Source organism: Oncorhynchus clarkii, chromosome 10 (genome assembly GCF_045791955.1).
Source record: "Oncorhynchus clarkii lewisi isolate Uvic-CL-2024 chromosome 10, UVic_Ocla_1.0, whole genome shotgun sequence".
In the NCBI taxonomy this organism is placed as follows: Eukaryota; Metazoa; Chordata; class Actinopteri; order Salmoniformes; family Salmonidae; genus Oncorhynchus; species Oncorhynchus clarkii.
The window spans coordinates 53,326,290-53,347,849 of record NC_092156.1 but is presented as its reverse complement, the minus strand read 5'-3'; the positions used below and the strand labels follow the sequence as shown (position 1 = coordinate 53,347,849).

The window sequence follows — 21,560 nt, the reverse complement described above, 5'->3', positions numbered from 1 at the left end:
TTTTCATATTTCAAACTGTCCCTAAAGAGTTGCATTCATAACAAATCTCTCAGAACACTTAAAAAAAGGTTTATTCTTGCAAAGATCTAGCATTATAACTGCAAAATCATAGTAATAGTTCTAAGTCAATACAATACATAATGTACCTTCTATCTATTGTGATGGAAATGTTTTACTTCATTTCCATCACACTATCATAGTTCAACCCTTGATAAAATGTTCAAACTGTATTATAAGATGACTTTGTATTTACATCCGAGCAAAGACAAAATCCTCAGTGTTTTGAAAAGAGATATATCAGTATTATCTTCCCCTCCCCCATACCAATGTTTCAGGGAAACATAGGCTTTAAAAAAGAAGGAAAAGCAGATTAAGGGACTTTTCATTTTGATCCCCTGATTTAATGGCGCTAGATTATGGCCAACTGAATATGGGGGCCATAGGCCCTAAACGCAAAGGATTTTTGTCATGATCGCACAGCCCTGGTGAGTCATGCAAGACCAAGCCCTTCAAATCTCTTACGTTCTAATCTGCACTAGCTATTTAAAAAACATGACGATTTCCGAGAAGAAAACGCTAAATAAACCTAGCGTGGAAATAGATTTTGAGCCGAGCTAACAAATGGCCAACTGTTGCTACTGTAAATAGCAGTACTGTAAGTGTCACATCAAAATATATCAGACATGTGTAGTGTACAGTAGGATATGTGTTGTGTAGTACTGTAGGTTTCTAACTATTTTCCACACGGAGAATGAGGCTAGGCAAAATATAAAAATGCAGTAACATCCTGACTATAATTTGTTGTTGTCATGTTGAGAGCTTGATCTTATTATTGAGGGGCCAGAGTATGGCATTTTAGTTACGTTTTATCCTGTGTGTGTTCAGAGGCTAAAGAGGACATTTTAGTCACAGAAAAAAAAAATGAAAACACAGTATGGGGTGAATAAATGTAAAACAGAATGTCATTTTGGATTGTGCGCTGGTTGTCTGTATGTCTCTAGAATGTCCACCTGTTGATTTAACCTGTTCACCCACAAAGCCCCTCCACATTCATTAATCTGACAGTAATCCCCAAATGCTTGTTCAGATGCCGCAGCTGGACTTGACTGTTTCCATCTTAGTCATATGTTAGCTTGTGTGTAGAGCACTGTGTGCTCTAGTAGGATATGCTCCCCGTAAAATATATAAAAGCTAAGCTATTGAAAGCTTTTATTGTAACTGAATCAAGTGAGTGCTGGCCCCTTTTTCAATTTTCATGTGATCGAGTGTTGACTGCAAGCACTCTTTCATTGTTTAAGGCAAGAGCATAGAGTTGAACATGTTTTATCCCTTTACATGAATGGGTTAGCTTATAGCAATGCTTCCTTCTTACAGTCAAGCCTGTGTGAATCTAGAGCCAAACCGTCTCCCACAGCTTTTATCCTTGCATGGACCTCTAGGTTAGTGGGGGGAAAAAAGACGCTTCTATTTTTAAAGTGGATGAATTTAGCATGCATACTGCCTCCTGCTGTGCTGGCCCGTCTGCCGATTGGTCGATCCGGTGGCAGGGACAATGGCGGTGGAGATCAACACTGTGCTGCCACCGTGCTTCAGAAAAACAGAAATGCTTTTACTCTCCCAACTCACCGGCACTGTGAGAGAAATAGGCTATCTCCCTGAAAATAGGCCATTCCCTATTTTTCTCTCTCTCTCTCTCTCTCTCTCTCTCTCTCTCTCTCTCTCTCTCTCTCTCTCTCTCTCTCTCTCTCTCTCTCACTCTTTCTCTCTTTCTCTCTCTGTTTCTGTCTGTCTACCTGCCTGTCCATCCCTTTCTCTATTTCTCTCTCTGTTTCTGTCTGTCTACCTGCCTGTCCATCCCTTTCTTTCTTTCTCTCTCTGTTTCTGTCTGTCTACCTGCCTGTCCATCCCTTTCTTTCTTTCTCTCTCTGTTTCTGTCTGTCTACCTGCCTGTCCATCCCTTTCTCTCTTTCTTTCTCTGTTTCTGTCTGTCTACCTGCCTGTCCATCCCTTTCTTTCCTTCTCTCTCTGTTTCTGTCTGTCTACCTGCCTGTCCATCCCTTTCTCTCTTTCTCTCTCTGTTTCTGTCTGTCTACCTGCCTGTCCATCCCTTTCTTTCTTTCGCTCTCTGTTTCTGTCTGTCCACCTGCCTGTCCATCCTTTTCTCTCTTTCTCTCGCTTTCTCCCTCGCTCTAATCTCTCTCCTGTGTGTTTCTCTGTTTGTTATTTCTCTTCTCTGCGATTAGGTGTGAGTTTCTATCTGTCTCTAGAAAATGGAGGTTTAAATGAAAATGTCAAATACTTATTCCTAATTTAGAAATCATGAATAAATAGACCTGATTAACTGTTGATTGAATTTATTCAATAGAATCACCCCCAAGTTGTATTACTTTTCCCTTTTGGACAAAATATCAAGATTTATTGTGGGGGGAAAACTATCCATACTTTATAAATAATGTAAATAAATAACTCCATTAAATGTTGGTGGTTGCATGATTTTGGGGTTTCATTTGAATTTTGTCCTAAGCAGTGAGTCAGCTTTGTCTATTTGTTTTCTAGGCAAACATCAACTGACAACTCAGGGAAAGAACTGCGACCATCAAGTTTCACATCTCCTGAAAAGTAGTCCAAGTTCAAGGTAATGTACCAACTTGGATATTGTTATTGTTATTGATATGTTTAATGTTGTTAATTGTCTATGTGTACATCCATATTTTGTGCACTTAAAAAGTCTATTGTGTTCTATTCTATTGTATTCTATTCTACAGGCGAAAATGTAGATACAGCTCTGGCAGTTCTAAGAAAGGAGCAGGTCTAGAGAGGGACGCTAGCTCCTCAGACAACAGGAGTAGTCACATGATGGGATCGCCAGAGATGAGTAACAACAACAGAGGTGGTCACCATGGCGACAGCCCCGCCGTGCGGCGCTTGGGTAAAACCAGTAGCTCGGAGTGGAACAGCTCTGACGACCTGGCTGGAAATCTCTCGGAACCAGAGGACAGTGCCTACCGCTCCAGCAACATCAAGCCCCCTCTGTCCGAGTCTCCCTGCCCCTGTCCCCCCCACCACCTGGCCTTCCACCAACCCCCCCATATCGAACTGGAAGAACCCTCATCTCAACATCAGCCCTCCATGCCGTCACTGCCTCACCCTAAAGCCGCCCAGCGAGCTTCCCCTCACCAGGGGGATGTTGGCCGCCATTGCTTCCGTCCCAGGCTACTCCAAGAGCCCTCCCAGACCAGCCCCCGGCCCAGCGTCCGGCCCACCCCGGCCTCACATACCCCCAGCCCCAACCAGAGGTCGGAATCCAATGGCCCTCTGCAGAGGCCCTCGTCGAGTGCCAGCTCCAAGTCGGGCTCGGACCCAGAGAGGAGCAATCCGTCGTCGGGCGAAAGCGAGGAGAGGCTCCCCATCTGCAGGCCACCTGGAGCCGAGTCAGCGGTAGCCCAAGGGGTTTCCCTCACCACGTACTTCAGCGTGGACAATTGCATGACAGACACATACAGACTTAAGTACCATCACCAGCGACCCCTCCTACTCTCAGCTATCATGCCCAAAGCACCAACGGAGCCCGGAGAACACCCCAGCCATCACCTGCACCCCGCAAACACACACTCCATGCTAGACCCACCCAAAACCCGGCCTGATGCAGGTAAGCTTGGACAGTCACAGCAGCTTGTAAAAACACCTACGGGCAGTCATGTACAGTAAGTACACTGTTCCAAAACGAGTGATCGCAACAGTAAACTTACAACTCTAATTAGAAATATAAAGCATCCAAATATTTTAAATGCTGGCATCTGCCCAAAATTAGCTTTGACGTTTATCTGTAAAAAATAAAATATATATATATATATATATATATATATATATATATATATTTTTTTTTCATGTGTGTTTTTGCATTGAGTTCATCTATATCTATAGTGTTTTATTTTTTCCACAAAAACAGGCCATAACAGCAATAAGCCCACTGCAAAATGGAACCCAGTGACAGCCAAAGGACTGGATGAGCGTGGCTATTTGTGACGATATTACCTGGTAAGTGATACGCTGTGACCTTTCAGGAATTGCCATGCGTCACAGTTCCTCTTATCAGCACCTTTTTGATGGCTCCGCGACCAGATCCTTTTATGCATACAGATGCAGTTTATTTTGTGCATTACAGCATGACATGCTGCACTCGCCTGGGTCAAAATCAGTGAGAGAAGGGCAGGCACAAATTAATTTCATTTCACTGGTGATGATGAGGACACATTCATTTAATGCAGTAAAAAATCTCTCTCTATATATTTACATATATGTATACATATATAAATGTATATATGGTTATGGATGTGTCACTGCAACCTTAAAGGTCCTCAATGATGTCACCATTGCCCTTGAGTCGAAGCAACATTGTGCTGCTATTTTTATTGACTTTATTGGCGAAGGAGTATTGATGTCTCTGAGGGGTCTTTGGCCTGGTTTACTAACTACCTCTCTCAAAGAGTGCAGTGTATAAAGTGAGAAGATCTGCTGTCTCAGCCACTGCCTGTCACCAAGTGAGTACTCCAAGGCTCAATCCCAGGCCCCACGCTTTTCTCAACTTACATCAATAACATAGCTCAGGCAGTAGGAAGCTCTCTCATCCATTTATATGCAGATGATACAGTCTTATACTCAGCTAGCCCCTCCCCGGATTTTGTGCTAAATGCTCTACAACAAAGCTTTCTTAGTGTCCAACAAGCTTTCTCTACCCTTAACCTTGTTCTGAACACCTCCAAAACAAAGGTCATGTGGTTTGGTAAGAAGAATGCCCCTCTTCCCACAGGTGTTATTACTACCTCTGAGGGTTTAGAGCTTGAGGTAGTCACCTCATACTAGTACTTGGGAGAATGGCTAGACGGTGCACTGTCCTTCTCAGCACATATCAAAGGCTAAAGTTAAATCTAGACTTGGTTTCTTCTATCAAAATCGCTCCTCTTTCACCCTAACTGCCAAACTAACCCTGATTCAGATGACTATCCTTCCCATGCTAGATTACGGAGACATAATTTATAGATCGGCAGGTAAGGGTGCTCTCGAGCGGCTAGATGTTCTTTACCATTCGGCCATCAGATTTGCCACCAAAGCTCCTTATAGGACACATCACTGTAGTCTATACTCCTCTGTAAACTGGTCATTTCTGTATACCTGTCGCAAGACCCACTGGTTGATGATTATTTATAAAACCCCCTTAGGTCTCACTCCCTCCTATCTGAGATATCTTCTGCAGCCCTCATCCTCCACATACAACACCCGTTCTGCCAGTCACATTCTGTTAAAGGTCCCCAAAGCACACACATCCCTGAGTTCGCTGCAGCTAGCGACTGGAACGAACTGCAACAAACACTCACACTGGACAGTTTTATCTCAATCGCTTCATTCAAAGACTCAATCATGGACACTCTTACTGACAGTTGTGGCTGCTTTGTGTGATGTATTGTTGTCTCTACCTTCTTGACCATTGTGCTGTTGACTGTGCCCAATAATGTTTGTACAATCTTTTGTGCTGCTACCATGTTGTTGTTATGTTGTGTTGCTACCATGCTGTGGTGTCATGTGTTGCTGCCTTGCTATGTTGTTGTCTTAGGTCTATCTTGTTGTGATGTGTGTTTTGTCCTATATTTATATTGTATTGATTTTATTCCCAGGCCCCCGTTCCCGCAGGAGGCCTTTTGCCTTTTGGTAGGCCATCATTGTAAATAAGAATTTGTTCTTAACTGACTTGCCTAGTTAAATAAATTAAATAAATATATTCATCTGTATACTAGAATTGAAGCTGTTCAATACCACTACTCAGGACAAGCACTGACTTTGCTACTTATTGAGGAAATGTTTGCTGACAGTAACAATGTTTCCATCCACAGCTGTGATGGGAGCAGTTTCGATACAATTCTATAAATGCCGACCGATAATGTGTTTGTTCGAAGTGTGAATTTTTGTGTCTGTAAAATGTCGGTGGAAAAGCCTTTATACACATATATTGATATAATAACCATCGTATCGAAGTAAACTTGGAGTCACGCATGGTGTGTGGTCCTCCCACTACGACTCGGTAAACCAAAAGAGTTTAGGCTATATATAATAAGTTATGATGAACTTCTTGATGCTCCTTTACAATAAATATCGAAGGTCTTATTCTGGTGACATGATGATTGACATTTGACAAATAAAATATTCTAGCTAAATTTTAGTTTGAGAAAAGTTAATTTTGCTAAAAAGCTATTTTTGCCCATTTTAATGGAAATCTATTACTGTAAGGTACTTAATTGTTACCCAGAAACGAGTAAATATTTACAGTGCCTTGCGAAAGTATTCGGCCCCCTTGAACTTTGCGACCTTTTGCCACATTTCAGGCTTCAAACATAACGATATAAAACTGTATTTTTTTGTGAAGAATCAACAACAAGTGGGACACAATCATGAAGTGGAACGACATTTATTGGATATTTCAAACTTTTTTAACAAATCAAAAACTGAAAAATTGGGCGTGCAAAATTATTCAGCCCCTTTACTTTCAGTGCAGCAAACTCTCTCCAGAAGTTCAGTGTGGATCTCTGAATGATCCAATGTTGACCTAAATGACTAATGATGATAAATACAATCCACCTGTGTGTAATCAAGTCTCCGTATAAATGCACCTGCACTGTGATAGTCTCAGAGGTCCGTCAAAAGCGCAGAGAGCATCATGAAGAACAAGGAACACACCAGGCAGGTCCGAGATACTGTTGTGAAGAAGTTTAAAGCCGGATTTGGATACAAAAAGATTTCCCAAGCTTTAAACATCCCAAGGAGCACTGTGCAAGCGATAATATTGAAATGGAAGGAGTATCAGACCACTGCAAATCTACCAAGACCTGGCCGTCCCTCTAAACTCTGCAAAAGACCTGAGACTGGGATGGAGATTTGTCTTCCAACAAGACAATGATCCAAAACATAAAGCAAAATCTACAATGGAATGGTTCAAAAATAAACATATCCAGGTGTTAGAATGGCCAAGTCAAAGTCCAGACCTGAATCCAATCGAGAATCTGTGGAAAGAACTGAAAACTGCTGTTCACAAATGCTCTCCATCCAACCTCACTGAGCTCGAACTGTTTTGCAAGGAGGAATGGGAAAAAATGTCAGTCTCTCGATGTGCAAAACTGATAGAGACATACCCCAAGCGACTTACAGCTGTAATCGCAGCAAAAGGTGGCGCTACAAAGTATTAACTTAATTAAGGGGGCTGAATAATTTTGCACGCCCAATTTTTCAGTTTTTGATTTGTTAAAAAAGTTTGAAATATCCAAGAAATGTCGTTCCACTTCATGATTGTGTCCCACTTGTTGTTGATTCTTTACAAAAAAATACAGTTTTATATCTTTATGCTTGAAGCCTGAAATGTGGCAAAAGGTTGCAAAGTTCAAGGGGGCCGAATACTTTCGCAAGGCACTGTATATACAGCTGCATTGGGCCTTTAAGACAAATGCACTAACTAAGCTGCTCTGAATACAAGTGTCTGCTAAATTACTAAAATGTCAACTTAAACAAGCAAAAACAAGAGCTGAAAAATGCACAACCAATAAACCAGACTTAGATCAAATACATAGGTTGAGTAGTTTAAATACTTTAAAATATCTGTTAATCAAAAATATATAGTTTGTGTTGTGCACTTCTAGTATTATTGCATTGGTTTCATTGTACTCAACCAAATGAAATGAAACTCCATGTATTTGAAAATATTTGACAGATATTGTACCCAGGTCTGCAATACAAGAAGTGTGTAAGGACAATAAAGGTTTTTAGCAACAAGCTCTATAACACACATTAGTAATGCTCTGTTGCTCATTTGGTAGAGCATGGCACTTGCAACACCAGGACAGTGGTTTCAATTCCCACGTCCACCCATACATAAACAATGTATGTATGCTAAATGGCATTTATTGCTTAATGTAAACAGTGAAAATGTATTCATGGCGTACACATATAATCCATATCATAATAATCTACTGTCATAATAATCTACTGTCCTCTTCTTACTCATAGGTCTGATGTCCACATAAAATAAGCTATTGAACTGGATGCCAAAGAGTCTGCTGGCTGGAAAAGTGTTGCTCCCAGAACTTCAACTGTAATCAGTGTCAAATGTCAAATCACTGATGCACTGTGGGTTACTGAAGTACTTCTATGTATTTTAAAGTAAGATACAGTTTGATAGTCCACTGTCAGAGAAAAAAATGTATCTATGTTGATAGATGAGTTGGAAGTTGGAAAGGGCAGTCCAAGTCATAATACAGTCAAATATAATGATTACCTGTTGAGTATACACTCTATACCTTTTGGTTTAAGGTAATGTGCATCTCTGATTGTGTAGCCAACACAAATTCTGTTTCCGAATATAAGCGGCAAATTCAGCAATCTCATAATACAAACACTATCATTGTGTTTGTATACTTGTTATCCTGCTGAATAGACAACTGTAATAATGTTAGCCAACCTGCATGAGGACTTATAAAGAGGTAACAATAGTGATGTGTACAGTATGAGCATGCGCATGGCATACTTAACATTTGTATCCAACTGACATCCAAATTCCAATTGGTTTATGTTATTGGGTCTACTTTTTTGACCTGCCTCAATTTTTCCACATACAGTACCATGCAAGTACTTTATAGGGCAGGAGAGACATCAGATTTATTTCAACCACTGCTAACTTGACCAACTTTAGCCACTGCTAACCAAAAAGTGAAAGGAATGATAGGGTAAAGCTCACTATGTTCAGAATTAGAAGTGACTTCAATCAATCAAATATCTTTATAAATACCTTTTTACATCAGCAGATGTCACAAAGTGTGTATACAGAAACCCAGCCTAAAACCCCAAAACAAGCAATGCAGGTGTAGAAGCAAGGTGGCTAGGAAAAACTCCATATTGCAGCATAGATACTGGATACTGAGACGGGGGCACTGCCCGACGATACCCCCAGGCGGGGCAAACCAGGCACGATGTAATCTCACCCACTTTGACAAAGCACAGCCCCCACACCACTAGAAGGATATCAACAGACCACCGACTTACTACCCAGAGACAAGGCGGCGTATAGCCCACAAAGATCTCCCCCACCACACAAGCCCAAAACCGGACAGGAAGATAACGTTAAGTATATCGAAAAAAGCCTTGCACGACGTGATGCACCTCTCTTAGGGATGGAATGGGAGAGCACTAGCAAGCCAGTGTAGAGAGGGGAGCCGGCCAGACAGAGCCGGCCAGACACCTTCGCACCAGTGATTTGAAGGTATTTGAGTTGATTTTGTCGTGCAATTTTGAACATGGTGAGCTTGCCCCTATCACTCCCAATTGTTAATAGTGGCTATTTAAACAAATCAAACCTGTGGATGACAGTTTCTTTGGCCCCATAGACTACTTTCAGAGTAAGTGGAAAAAATAGAGGTAAGTTTGAAAACAGCAAAAAAAATCCTTTAAGTTGTTATTATTTATTGTATTTATTTAGGGAGAAGATAACGGCAGGGATTCAATATGATCGCGAGTTATAGCTATTGCAGCTTTTAAAGCCAATGTTTCCACATTCACGGAGATCCTATTTACGGTAAATGCTAATGTTGTCTCAATCGGAAAATAGCGTAAGTCTGAAAAAAACATAGTGTTCCAAGGTGTGGGATACTATGCTAGCATGATTGTGTCAATATGTTTTCATCAATGTCTATAACCTACGATCGGATTGAATCCGGGCCAAAGTGTTGGACACTATGTAAGCATGATTGTGTCAATACGTTTTTGGCAATGACACCCATAGTATCACAATTTAAGGTGCAATTGATTTAAATGTTGGTAAATCTGATAGCAAGTTGCCCTCTAGATGTTTCTGAATGAAGCCAAACAAATATAATTCACATTAGAATTAATGTCATACTGTTTTCATTGGATAGGTCAGGGGTCATTTCCCTGTCAAAAACCAGGAACCATAACTTTTACCATAACTTTTTTACATACAACATTTTCACATTTCACAAGTATTAGGTAAATAACCCAATGGGAGATGGCTTCAGTTTTGGTGATCCATAAAACCATTCAGATCATGCTAATGTGTAAACTTTAAAGGCCCAGTGCAGTCAAAATCTTGTTCTATATATATTTACACACTATGAGGTTGGAATAATACTGTGACATTGTGATAATGATGAATACTATTTTAGTGTAAGCTGTTTGAAAAGAGCGTCTGAAATTTCTGCCTGTTTTGGTGGGAGGTAGTATTGGCCTTCCATGGTGACATCAACATGCAGTAAATTAGTTAATACACTGAGAGATGGGTCGAAGATACGAGAGTTCCAAACCTCTCCACCATTAACAGCAAAAGCTTTTTTTTTTCTTTTTTTGTAGTTTTCCCCTGCTCAAATCACTCCCAGGCAGTCCTAGCAAAATTCTTGCTTGAGAATTTGCTATTCCTAATAAGATATTTTTGTTTATTTTTGAAAATTTTAATTGAAAACAATCAAAGTAAGGCATTTCATTGTTACCTAGAAATGATTTGATATTGAGATAAAAACAGCTGCATTTAACCTTTAACACTTCACAGTATAACACTTTGTTGGTGACAGATTGCTTGAGGAAACTATCCGTAATATTTTATATAGGTGGGATGGTACTTTATCCATGGGGATTTCTGAACACTGCAGCTCATGATTTATGTTGCAATTTTGCAGCATTTGGAAATTGCCTTGGATCATGTGTCATTACATATTTAAAATGTTATGGTTAGTTTGCTCATGCAAAGTGCTTCTTTGTGAGAGGAAAATGTCTCTTGAAAACTTTCCAGATATCTCAACTCCATTGCCTGTTATAAAAAATTACAACAGAGCTACATTGTAGTTTTATGGTATTTAAGTCATCAATAGGCAAAACTTCATTGCGGCTAACTGGGGATACGTATGTAGATTCATTAACGTAATGATTTATTTTAATTGCAATGTTCCTCTATCCATTTGCAATGTGTGCAGAGAACAGGTAAAGCAATTACATGGTTGGGCAGAACCAAAAACAAAACCCTGCTACTTTCAGAAGAACAAAAATTATTTAAAGGGATAGTTCACCCAAATTACAAAATTACATGTTGGTCTATACAGTCTATGGACAAGGTGAGACAGCAATCCGTGCTTTGGTTTTGTTTACCTGGCCACTGTCTCCAAATGCAAACTTTTTACCATCTAATGGCACAAATTCAATGCAAGTCAATATCCCCGATATTAGAATCTTTTACATTCATCAGCATAAAATGTAGTGCTGCGTCTATGTGCATAAATCTTTAAGAGAAAAAGCTATTGAAAACTTAGCATCTTGGCTGTCCTTTTTCAGTTATCAAAACAAAATGTAATCCAATTGTGATCCGTCATTTGATTTTTGTAATTTATTTAAATCCATGCTGCTTCAAAATGAATGATTTTGCCATTATGTCTGGTAAATTTCATTTTTTGTTATGACATTTTGGCATTCAAATCATTTGGGGTAAGACTCAACAAACCAGGACAGTAATAACAATGGATGTCATAGTATTTGCCCACTAAGGTTCCTAGGCTGTTGATATATGAATCCTCTTTAATCTTTTTGAGCTCAACATGAAACTAACTGTGTTCCCAGTTCTCACTAGTAGTGTTTTTATTTGCTTGTTGTAAAGTTGGTTATTTCAATGCTTTACATTAATATATTCATGTAATATACAGTTTATTATTTATTTATGTAAGTCTTGCTTCAGCGGAAAGGTTTTAATTGTTTTTCTCACTGGGTATTTTTGGGAGTATGGATTTTGTATATATTGCTCTGCTGTTATATCTGGAGTGCCTTTGCATTTTTTCCATGAGAAGGTTTAACATGTTCCATTTGAAAAGAAACATGTACAGTATAGCTGACTGTGTACACTTTATATTTTTGGAGATGCCTATGCATTTATTTTTATTCATTGTTTAATAAACTTAAAATTATGCAATCACTAAAAGTTTTTTGTATGCCTCTGGTTTTTGCAGTTACTTGATTTCCATTGATGATTGACAACAGTGAGTCACAGTCATTGGCAATAGTGTATTGCGCTAGTGTGCTTGCACTCATCTAATCTTGAATATTCACAAATATCTGTATACATTTTGTGGACATTGAGAAATTGAGAAAATCAGTCTATAAATAATTCAAAAATGTGTTTACTTCTTAAAATATCAAAACTTGAAGTGCAAATAAAACCTGCTTTACACATTTCTATTACAAACAGTGCATCTTGTACAGCTAAAAATGATGTTGGCGTTACAAAGACCTAAAGTGGTCCAGTGGCTTCAGAAAGGTTGTAAAATAGTATCATTCTGGTTTTGAACGTAGCTCTTCTTGGTCTTAGTGGTTGGATTGTTTGATCGGTTTCCTCTAACCCCTCTTGAAAATTCTCTTGGCTTCGACTCCATCATAGCTGTAGCTCTGTTGGAGGAAGAGTATATATTTTATTATGACAACAAAAATATCCTACAACCAGACCTGGTTCAAATCCATATCCATGACAAATACTTCTGTCAAATGCTGCACTTGATTTGGTTTGCCCTGTATAATTAAACCAATGGAATTGTCCCAACATTGCAAACTCCAAGGTAAATCAAGCTAGGTACTTTCAAGCATTTGATTTGTACTTTGGCCAAGGTCTGCTGCCTGTTTTCTTCTTCAGAAGTGTAAATATGTTTTCATTTAGGGTGTGTAAAACAGGGTCCATATACACTTTTTTCACATGCAAATAACATTTTCTTTAGAGGGTAACTAACCTGTACAAGTTCCTCTCCAACAATGGCTCTGGTAGTTGTCAGCACCTTTCCATTGTCCTTTCTGGTGAATGTACCTTTCATCATGTCTCCTTCCATGCCCCATGTACCCTGGGGGGTGAAAGGTCAAATAATTCATCATGATACTGGTCCAAGAATCAAGTGGCAACACGCCAGGTAATCTTTTTTGCAGTCATGCTGCACATCGAAAAAGATTTCCTTATCATATTCATCTAGTTTCTGAAAGGTTTTATACTTCATCAGGCCTGTGTTCCTAAATGCACAGTAGCAAACTGTACATAATGATACACATGTATTGTGAATGTGTTTTAACTGGTATCCTAGTGTGGACATGTTGGAACAGTGCCAATGTGACTGTGCCCTGTACTTTGCAACTCATTATCAAGTATTGAATAGCTTCGAGCGCAGAACCATAATGCAATAAACGTTTGTTATTGGAAATAACAGATAGGAATAAAATCTTTGGAATTGTGGTATGCACCCATTCAATTATGTTGTTACTAATTTCTTCTCCTGGGAATACACTACGCATCAACATAAAAACTATGCCTAGGCTCTACCACAGCCATTGTATGTATGGCTGCAAGAATATAATACTATATAATACTGTATAAATGCATTGCTTACTGATAGCATTGTCCCATCTGCAAGAGCATATTCAAAGGTGACTCCCAGGGTAAATTCCAAATCCAGCGTGCGGAAAGAACTGGCCTCCTTCACGACAAATTTGTCTCCAGTTTGTTCAAGGGTAATCTTGAGGTTATCGTGAGCGGCCAGCTTCCTCTTGACCATGTTGACACCTGTGAACAGAGACACAATCCATGTGTCCAACTCCAAATCGAATTGAATCATGCGTAAACGACTATACAAGATATTTCATTTGTATGTACTACAGTGCAGCACCTGGCTAGATATTATGCAATCATTTTACAGTGCCTTATGTCAAATGTCAGAAAACATACATAGTCCTCTAATCTAAAGGCATTTAATGCATTAAAAATCGCTTTTATACAAACACACCACTGAATTGCCTGTGGTACAAAAAGTTAATTGACTTTATTTGCATTAAATGCACTTTGTACGCCTGTTTATGTAAACATTTTGTAGGCCTACTTGTCTTTGCTTTCAACATCCACCAAAAGGCCATTTGTGCCGAAGTGTCTTTCCCCCAAAACTAATTTTCCAAAAACGATTGATCTCTTACCCATCTGCTCCATGAATTTCTCATAGTTCTCGCTGCGGTCTACTTTCCAAGTGCCGTTGTAGGTCATGGTTGCTGGAAGGGTTGGACTGGCTCTACTCTAAGGAGTGACCTGCCTTAGCCTACCACTTGGCCTTTTAAACCACTGCCTGTGTTAGCTCACTCTCTTATCGCTCTCCCCTATCTCATATGCTGATGTGGTGTGTAAAGCTCATATTTCCTCAAGGCTACACAAGTCATTATCTTCCACTGTGTAGTGCCAATAGCTGTGTTTTGGGACAATGGTAATTGTCCCTTTAATGATCATACAATATGCAAGGTTATTGTTTCGACATCCTTTGCCCTTTACTATCACATAGTTATTTGTGGCCGCATATAATCTGTGCTGTGCTTCGGATGTGCAGGATGGTTCCTTTGTTATAAACAATGAGTCACTGTTTTCCATCTATTTAGTAGAGCAGTATTGCTGCTGCTCCTACTCCTACTACAAGTTGTAGTAGTAGTAGACAAGTAGTAGTAGTAGTAGTAGTAGTAGTAGTAGTAGTAGTAGTAGTAGTAGTAGTAAATAGTAGTAGTAGTAGTAGTAAATAGTAGTAGTAGTAGAAGTTGCTGTAGTAGTAGTAGTAGTAAACAAGTAGTAGTAGTAATAGTAGTAGTAGTAGTAGTAGTAGATAGTAGCAGTTAGTAGTAGTAATAGCAGTGGTAGTAGCAGTAGTAGTAGTAGTGCATTAATAGTAGTAGTAGTTGTAGTAATAGCAGTAGTAGTATTAGTAATAGTACTAGTACATTAGTAGTAGTATTTTATTTATCCATTATTTTACCAGGTAAGTTGACTGAGAACACATTCTCATTTACAGCAACGACCTGGGGAATAGTTACAGGGGAGAGGAGGGGGATGAATGAGCCAATTGTAAACTGGGGATTATTAGGTGACCGTGATGGTTTGAGGGCCAGATTGGGAATTTAGCCAGGACACCGGGGTTAACACCCCTACTCTTACGATAAGTGCCATGGGATCTTTTAATGACCTCAGAGAGTCAGGACACCCGTTTAACGTCCCATCCGAAAGACGCACTCTACACAGGGCAATGCTCTGGGGCATTGGGATATGTTTTTAGACCAGAGGAAAGAGTGCCTCCTACTGGCCCTCCAACACCACTTCCAGCAGCATCTGGTCTCCCATCCAGGAACTGACCAGGACCAACCCTGCTTAAGCTTCAGAAGCAAGTGGTATACAGGGTGGTATGCTGCTGGCCACAAGTAGTAGTAGTAGTAGTACAGTAGTAGTATTTCATTTTTTAGTTAACCTTTATTTAACCAGGTAGGCTAGTTGAGAACAAGTTCTCATTTACAACTGCTACAACAACACAGAGTTACACATGGAATAAACAAACATGGAGTCAATAATACAGTAGAAAAAGTATATATACAGTGTGTTCAAATGAGGTAGGATGAGGGAGTTAAGGCAATAAATAGGCCATGGTGGCAAAATAATTACAATATAGCAATTAAACACTGGAGTGGTAGATGTGCAGAAGATGAATGTGCAAGTAGAGATACTGGGGTGCAAAGGAGCAAGATAAATAAATAAATACAGCATGGGGATGTGGTAGTTGGATTGGCTATTTACAGATGGGCTATGTACAGTGATCTGTGAGCTGCTCTGACAGCTGGTGCGTATAGCTAGTGAGGGAGATATCACCAGCTTCAGTGAATTTTGCAGTTTGTTCCAGTCATTGGCAGCAAGAGAACTGGAAGGAAAGGCGGCCAAAAGAAGAATTGGCTTTGGGGGTGACCAGTGAGATATACCTGCTGGAGCGCGTGCTACGGATGGGTGCTGCAATGGTGACCAGTGAGCTGAGATAAGGCGGGGCTTTACCTAGAAGAGACTTGTAGATGACCTGGAGCCAGTGGGTTTGGCAACGAGTATGAAGAGAGGGCCAGCCAACGAGAGCGTACAGGTCGCAGTGGTGGGTAATATATGGGGCTTTGGTGACAAAACGGATGGCACTGTGATAGACTGCATCCAATTTGTTGAGTAGAGTGTTGGAGGCTATTTTGTAAATGACATTGCCAAAGTCGAGGATCGGTAGGATGGTCCGTTTTATGAGGGTATGTTTGGCAGCATGAGTGAAGGATGCTTTGTTGCGAAATAGGAAGCCGATTCTAGATTTAATTTTGGATTGGAGATGCTTAATGTGAGTCTGGAAGGAGAGTTTACAGTGTAACCAGACTCCTAGGTATTTGTAGTATTTGTAGTCCACATATTCTAAGTCAGAACCATCCAGAGTAGTGATGCTGGATGGGCGGGCAGGTGCGGGCAGTGATCGGTTGAATAGCATGCATTTAGTTTTACTTGCATTTAAGAGCAGTTGGAGGCCACGGAAGGAAAGTTGTTTGGCATGGAATGGCTCGTCTGGAGGTTAGTTAACACAGTGTTCAAAGAAGAGCCAGAAGTATACAGAATGGTGTCGTCTGCGTAGAGGTGGAACAGAGAATCACCAGCAGCAAGAGCGACATCATTGATGTATTAGTAGCAGTCTGGCAGTCCCCATAGAGACTGCCAGATGTCTGGACAACACTGAACTCTATCAGAGAAGTAGTTGGTGAACCAGGAGGAGTAGCAATCATTTGAAAAACCAAGGCTGTTGAGTCTGCCGATAAGAATGTGGTGATTGACAGAGTCGAAAGCCTTGGCCAGGTCAATGAATACGGCTGCACAGTAATGTCTCTTATCGATTATGATATCGTTTAGGACCTTGAGCGTGGCTGAGGTGCACCCATGACCAGCTCTGAAACCAGATTGCATAGCGGAGAAGGTACGATGGGATTCTAAATGGTTGGAAATTTGTTTGTTAACTTGGCTTTCGAAGACCTTAGAAAGCCAGGGTAGGATAGATATAGGTCTATAGCAGTTTGGGTCTAAAGTGTCACCCCCTTTGAAGAGGGGGATGACCGCGGCAGCTTTCCAATCTTTGGGAATCTCAGATTCAATCTACTGTATAGATAGCCTGCAGAGTTCTGCAGAGTTCTGACCTACTATCCAGGTATATGCCCAAACAGTTCGAACTACTACTTTAAAAATCCATCACTCCAGAAGTAAGTCTCTCACTGTTGCCGCTTGTTATAGACCCCCCTCAGCTCCCAGCTGTGCCCTGTACACCTAGATGCCCTCAATCTCACACAAATGATCAAGGAACCTACCGTGTACAACCCCAAATCCGTAAACATGGGCACCCTCATAGAAATCATCCTGACCAGCTTGCCCTCTAAATACTACTTTGCTGTTTTCAACCAGGATCTCAGCGATTACTGCCTCATTGCCTGCGTCCGTTATGCTTCCGCGGTCAAACGACCACCCCTTATCACTGTCAAACGCTCCCTAAAACATTTCTGCGAGCAGGCCTTTCTAATCGACCAGACCCGGGTATCCTGGAAGGATATTGACAGCATCTCGTCAGTAGACGAGTTCTTCAAAAGTGCCTTCCTCACCATCTTAAATAAGTGTGCCCCTTTCAAAAATGTAGAACTAAGAACAGATATAGCCCTTGGTTCACTCCAGACTTGACTGCCCTTGACCAGCACAAAAACATCCTGTGGCGCACTGAATTAGCTTTGAATAGTCCCCGCGATATGCAACTTTTCAGGGAAGTCAGGAACCAACATACACAGTCAGTTAGGAAAGCAAAGGCTAGCTTTTTCAAACATAAATTTGCATCTTGCAGCACTAACTCCAAAAAGTTTTGGGACGCTGTAAAATCCATGGAGAATAAGAGCACCTCCTCTCAGCTGCCCACTGCACTGAGGCTAGGAAACACTGTCAACACCAATAAAACCATGATAATCGAGAATTTCAATAAACATTTCTCTACGGCTGGCCACGCTTTCCACCTGGCTACCCCATCCCCGGCCAACAGCTCTGCACCCCCCACAGCTACTGGCCCAAGCCCCCCTCCGCTTCTCCAAATCCAGACATCTGATGTCCTAAAAGAGCTGCAGAATCTGGATCCCTACAAATCAACTGGGCTAGACAATCTGGACCCTCTCTTCCTAAAATGATCGGCCGCTATTGTCGCAACCCCTATAACAAGTCTGTTCAACCTCTCTTTAATATCGTCTGAGATTTCTAAAGATTGGAAAGCTGCCGCGGTCATCCTCCTCTTCAAAGGGGGAGACACTCCAGACCCAAACTGTTACAGACCTGCCCTGCCTTTTTAAAGTCGTCAAAATCCAAGTGAACAAACAGATCATCGACCATCTCGAATCCTACCGTACCTTCTCCGCTATGCAATCCGGTTTCCAAGCTGGTCACAGGTTCACCTCAGCCACGCTCAAGGTCCTAAATGATATCATAACTACCATCAATAAAAAAACAGTCCTGTGCAGCCGTCTTCATCGACATGGCCAAGGATTTAGACTCTGTCAATCACCGTATTCTTATCGGCAGACTCAACAGCTTTGGTTTCTCTAATGACTGCCTCGTCTGGTTCACCAACTACTTCTCAGATAGAGTTCAGTGTGTCAAATCGGATGGCCTGTTGTCCAGACCTGGCAGTCTTTATGGGGGTGCCACAGGGTTCAATTCTCAGGCTGACTATTTTCTTCTGGATGCAGTCTATCACAGTGCCATCCATTTTGTCACCAAAGCCCCATATACTACCCACCATTACGACCTGTATGCTCTCATTGGCTTGTCCTCGCTACATATTCGTGGCCAAACCCACTGGCTCCAGGTGATCTATAAGTCTTTGCTAGGTAAAGCTCCGCCTATACTCACTGGTCACCGTAGCAACACCCACCCGTAGCATGCGCTCCAGCAGGTATATTTCACTGGTCATTCCCAAAGCCAACACCTCCTTTGGCCGCCTTTCCTTCCAGTTCTCTACTGCCAGTGACTGGAACGAATTGCAAAAATCACTAAAGTTGGAGACATATCTCCCTCACTAACTTCAAGCATCGGCTGTCAGAGCAGCTTATCGATCGCTGCAGCTGTACACAGCCCATCTGTAAATAGCCCATCCAACCAACTACCTACCTCATCCCAATATTTGTTTTTTGTTTTTTTTCTGCTCTTTTGCATACCAATATTTATACCAGTATTTATACTTGTACATCCTCATCTGCACATCTATCACTCCAGTGTTATTTGCTAAATTGTAATTACTTCGCCACTATGACCTATTTATTGCCTTATCGCCTTACTTCATTTGCACACACTGTATACAGATTTTCTAATTGTGTTATTGACTGTCCATTTGTTTATCCCATGTGTAACTCTGTATTGTTGTTTTTGTCGCACTGCTTTGCTTTATCTTGGCCAGGTCACAGTTGTAAATGAGAACTTGTTCTCAACTGGCCTACCTGGTTAAATAAAGGTGAAAAAATAATCATAAATAAACTGCACATTTTAGAGTGGCCTTTTATTGTCCCCAGCACTAGGTGCACCTGTGTAATGATCATGCTGTTTAATCAGCTTCTTGATATGACACACCTGTCAGAAATGCTAACAGGGATGTAAACAAATATGTGCACAAAATTTGAGAGAAATAAGCCTTTTTTGCGTATGGTACATTTTGGGGATTTTTTATTTCAGCTCCTGAAACATTGGACCAACACTACATATTTATATATATTTTTCAGTGTATGTTTTGTTGTCTCTCAATATTTACCAGCAGCCATCGTGGTCGTGATAGGGCAACTGCCTTTGAGAGCTTTTAAGTTAAAGGTGTGATTTCTTATGTAATAGTAAGATGGTTCCTTACCCTGCAAGCAGCCTATGAGCCAGGATAAACTAATCCATGGCTGGGATTGGTTTATGGGAGCAAATGGAGGGAGGATACACCACAAATGTAAGATTGCAGTGAAAGATCAACTAAAATCACCTCAAATCAACCGAGAGATTTGGTTTTCTCCTGACATTACCACAGAGTTGGAGTTATAACCTAGGATCTCATCTGGTGGGTGATACCCCGGCAGCCATTTTTGCACCAGAAAGTTCACCACTCATCTAACACTCACAGAAATGGAATACTAAAGCAGTTCTTATTTTGGGAGTGGTAATAAACATGTGTATTGCATTTTTGTGTTTAGCTGTTGTGCGGTGAAATTTCTGGCGCAAAAATGGCTGCCGTGTCATCACCCACCAGATGATATTTGAAAGACAGAAATCTGAAAGAGAGACTAATGCACTCAGATGGCTTCTGTTGTTAATTTGTTTATTTGGAAGAAAACCTTGTATCTCCACAATGGGAACTTTTCAGGAAATGGACAGCACAAGAATGTAGGTGAAAGATTGATGAGTTATTTCCTTCCCACTAGTCACATGAACTCTATCTGGAGTTGGATAAGATTCATGGCCATGTACAAACTGAAGCCCTGTTTTTTCCTGGTGCTCACATGTGGTTGTCGTCATCCGATCAAGAGGATTCAATCACCATAATCTGATCAAAATTTGTCACGCCTACAATTGGCATTAAAATGTGTCTTTTATCAGTCACTGTGTCCGCATTGTGACCAGATTTTGTGGGTACAGGGTCATCTTTTGGTTATACTTAAAAAATGGTTCTATAAGCATTTAATCCATAATCTAATAAATAACCGTTCATAAACTACATTTAAACCACTTTCTAAATGTTTTTTTTCAATCAAGTATTCTTTAAAAATAAACTGTTACCAAACGCCTAATCTGTTACCAACTGTTACCTAATTCAATAGCACAATGTGCTGTATATATATTATTTATTTATTTAACATTATGTATAGTTTATATTGCCTCTTTAGTTTGTATTGTATGTAATGTCTATGCTAGGTGAAGCTCCGCCTTATCTCAGTTCACTGGTCACGATAACAACACCTACCCGTAGCACCCGTTCCAGCAGGTATATCTCACTGATCCTTCCAGTTCTCTACTGCCAGTGACTGGAACGAATTGCAAAAATCGCTGAAGTTGGAGACTTTTATTTCCCTCACCAACTTTAAACATCAGCTATCTGAGCAGCTAACCGATCACTGCAGCTGTACATAGTCCATCTGTAATTAGCCCACCCAATCTACCTACCTCATCCCCATACTGTTTTTATTTTATTTACTTTTCTGCTCTTTTGCACACCCGTATCTCTACTTGCACATCATCATCTGCTCATTTATCACTCCAGTGTTAATCTGCTAAATTGTAATTATTCGCTCCTATGGCCTATTTATTGCCTACCTCCTCATGCCTTTTGCACACACTGTTACGGCTTCTATGAATGGTGGGTGGAGGAGTCAAGTGCAGAGAGCAGATTAGTTCCGTACCGCCCGAACAGGAAGAGGCACCATCTTCGGCGGGATTCGTGACACACACCGTATATAGACTTTCTTTTTTTTCTTTCTACTGTGTCATTGACTTTTTTATTGTGTTATTGGCTTGTTTATTGTTTACTCCATTTGTAACTCTGTGTTGTTGTCTGTGTCACACTGCTTTGCTTTATCTTGACCAGGTTGCAGTTGTAAATGAGAACTTGTTCTCAACTAGCCTACCTGGTTAAATAAAA

General features: G+C 40.7%; 2 protein-coding genes across 5 annotated transcripts in view; one reads left to right on the top strand and one right to left on the bottom strand.

Annotated features, from left to right (window-relative positions):
* LOC139418780 (ubiquitin specific peptidase 53b) overlaps positions 1-21,560 on the top strand; it is a 63,942-nt gene that overhangs the window by 37,599 nt on the left and 4,783 nt on the right. For 3 of the 4 annotated variants that reach the window (XM_071168475.1, XM_071168477.1, XM_071168474.1), the window contains 4 exons: positions 2,557-2,635; positions 2,766-3,649; positions 3,950-4,038; positions 8,050-12,010. In XM_071168475.1, the coding sequence (XP_071024576.1) occupies positions 2,557-2,635; positions 2,766-3,649; positions 3,950-4,026 (1,040 nt within the window). In that variant the 3' untranslated portion in view covers positions 4,027-4,038; positions 8,050-12,010. Of the gene's footprint in view, positions 1-2,556; positions 2,636-2,765; positions 3,650-3,949; positions 4,039-8,049; positions 12,011-21,560 lie in introns of those variants that run through there. The other variant, XM_071168476.1, reaches the window with a different exon arrangement.
* On the bottom strand, positions 12,192-14,233 carry LOC139418781 (fatty acid binding protein 2, intestinal). Its single transcript, XM_071168478.1, has 4 exons — positions 14,032-14,233; positions 13,455-13,627; positions 12,810-12,917; positions 12,192-12,474 (listed from the first exon to the last, which is right to left on the bottom strand). The coding sequence occupies exons 1-4, from the start codon at positions 14,096-14,098 to the stop codon at positions 12,424-12,426; spliced, it is 399 nt and encodes a 132-aa protein (XP_071024579.1). The 5' UTR covers positions 14,099-14,233; the 3' UTR covers positions 12,192-12,423.